The 2,248-nt window shown below is 53.5% G+C and overlaps 1 protein-coding gene across 1 annotated transcript in view; it reads right to left on the bottom strand.

Annotated features, from left to right (window-relative positions):
• Positions 1-1,920: 1,920 nt before the first annotated feature.
• SEC24D (SEC24 homolog D, COPII coat complex component) overlaps positions 1,921-2,248 on the bottom strand; it is a 61,560-nt gene continuing 61,232 nt past the window's right edge. The window contains exon 23 of the mRNA XM_005864571.2: positions 1,921-2,129. Within this exon, the coding sequence (XP_005864633.1) occupies positions 1,989-2,129 (141 nt within the window). The 3' untranslated portion in view covers positions 1,921-1,988. The remainder of the gene's footprint in view (positions 2,130-2,248) is intronic.

The following is a 2,248-nucleotide window of genomic DNA, read 5'->3' as shown; positions in this document are numbered from 1 at the left end:
TCTTTTTTTATTCTGGGCCAGCTTTAGCTCTGAGGCTCCAGCTCTCAGGCCTCCGCTGCTGAAAGTAAGTATCTGGTTTGTTTCATTTGAAACAATGTATAACTCCAGCTCTGACTCCAGCTCTGAGATCCCAGCTCGCTGAAAGCTGGTTTCTGGGGGTTTTTTTGTTACAATGTTCAAACTGCAGGCTCAGAGGCCTGCAAGGCAGGCCGGGAACGTTGGTTTCCTCTGTCACTGAAGGAAGCAAGCCTCATGTTAGTTTCAAGCTGCCTGGCTACCGGCCGCCATCTTGGCTGTCAGTTAATTTGCATATCTCCCTGATTAGCCAATGGGAAGGGTAGCGGTCGTACGCCAATTATCATGTTTCTCTTTTATTAGTGTAGATTTTTATTGATTTCAGAGAGGAAGGGAGAGGAGGAGGGAGAGAGAGAAACATCAGTGATGAGAGAGAATCATGGATCAACTGCCTCCTGCACTACTAGGGAGTGAGCCCGCAACCCAGGCATGTGCCCTGACCGGGAATCAAACCGTGACTTCCTGGTTCATGGGTCGATGATCAACCACTGAGCCGCATGGGCCGGGCACAGATACTGTTTTTAAGGAAACCGTTTTTCATGGCCCAAAGGATACCAAAATTTGAAAAACTACAATTTAAAAAGACTGGCTTAATAAACTAAAGCCTTAGTCTATAAAAGGTGTTAAAATGGAAAATTCTTATTGCAAAAGAGTTTTACACTGATCGCTAACTGGTAACACTTTAAAGAATATTGTCAAGACAAAACCCGCCAACCTGCCCAGCTCACGCTGCAGCCACCGAGCTACAAGGACAGGTAACTGGGCTCGCGTTCTCCTCCCCACATCCGAGTTTCCTTGTGACTTAACTCTGGGCTTCGGGTGTGAGGTGAGGGGGCGAGGGCTCTGGGAGCCGTGCTGTGAGGACACGCTTCGGGATGGCACGCCGGCCGGACAAGGCGCGACGGGAGGGGGTGACCTCTGAACCATCTGAAACTGCCGTCAAGTAGAGGTAGACCTCACCTGTGGGCTCCGCAGAGGCGAACTGCACACACAGGAGACAGGGCTGCTAGAACTTCCTGGCAGGGCTGGTCTGAATGGCTCGCGGGGCAAGCGCCCTAGAGGTGGTGCTGGGATTCCCAGCCCTCCTGTCTTGCATCAGACAGCCAGCATCCCTCCTGTTTGCAGCGACCCAAGCCCACGTGTCAGCTCTCCCCAGAGCACTGCCTTTTCTCCCCACCAGCCTTCGGGGATGGGGCTCAGACACTGCAGCCGCAGCGCCTTCTCCTGGGCGCAAGTCCGTTCCAGGTTCTCTCTCCTCCTTCCAACACATGATCTAAACGCGTATCTTTACTCTTTATTGCTTCATTAATGGAGAGGCATGTTTCCATCCGACCAGACATTAAACAAATGAACATACATTCCCAGCGATCCCATCTGTCCCTGGGGCACTTCCAGACGAAGGCGGCGGTGCGTGAGTGACCCCCGCACACGTGCGCCTGCCTGGCCCGCGGCCCCCGAACCCCTACGTGAGCTCCTGCGGAGCAGGGCTGAGGGCCTGGCGCTGGCTGAGCCCCAGCTGAGACAGAGGCCTCCAGCGCTGCACAGAGAACCGCATGAGGACTGATGACGTCTGTGCAGACAGAACCAACAGCGGGCAGAGTGGTACCGTATGCAACACGTAATCTTGAAAAAACGCAGAACACAAACGGCTCCACTAATAGATCCCAAGGTCATTAAAAGTCTGCTATGCAAACCTCAAGTTGAAAAATGTGTTCAGTGGGGTTACATGATTTTAAAAAATATAATGTAAAAATTAAGTTTTTCCCCTCACTGCAAATGGGAGAGGAACCAAGACAAGTTTATACCCGATCTGTACATTTGAAAAATAATTTATGTGTGTGGCACAGCCATCTGCCAACCAGCCAGGACCCGCGTAGCTGCTGCCTGTGCCGGGAGTCGGGCGCGAGGAGGCATCAGTTGAGCAGCTGGCAGACGCCCTTGTGCAGGCAGCACAGGAAGTCCATGTAGGACGGGCCTCCGTCCAGCCCCTTGTCCTCCACCAGCAGCTGCCGGAATGCCATCTCCGGCTGCTCTCGCTGCTTCACGATCACCAGCTAGGAGACAGCACAGGCAGCGGTTACACACGCTCTGGGCTCCGTTTCGTATGTTCCCACGTCACCAACCCACCGTGTCCACTGCGAGGCCTGGGGGAGGTGGGAAGTGCCGCGTCCGA

Source organism: Myotis brandtii, unplaced genomic scaffold (genome assembly GCF_000412655.1).
Source record: "Myotis brandtii unplaced genomic scaffold, ASM41265v1 scaffold1888, whole genome shotgun sequence".
Taxonomy (NCBI): Eukaryota; Metazoa; Chordata; class Mammalia; order Chiroptera; family Vespertilionidae; genus Myotis; species Myotis brandtii.
The sequence above is the reverse complement of the archived record's forward strand: the minus strand, read 5'-3'. Positions and strand labels throughout refer to the sequence as shown.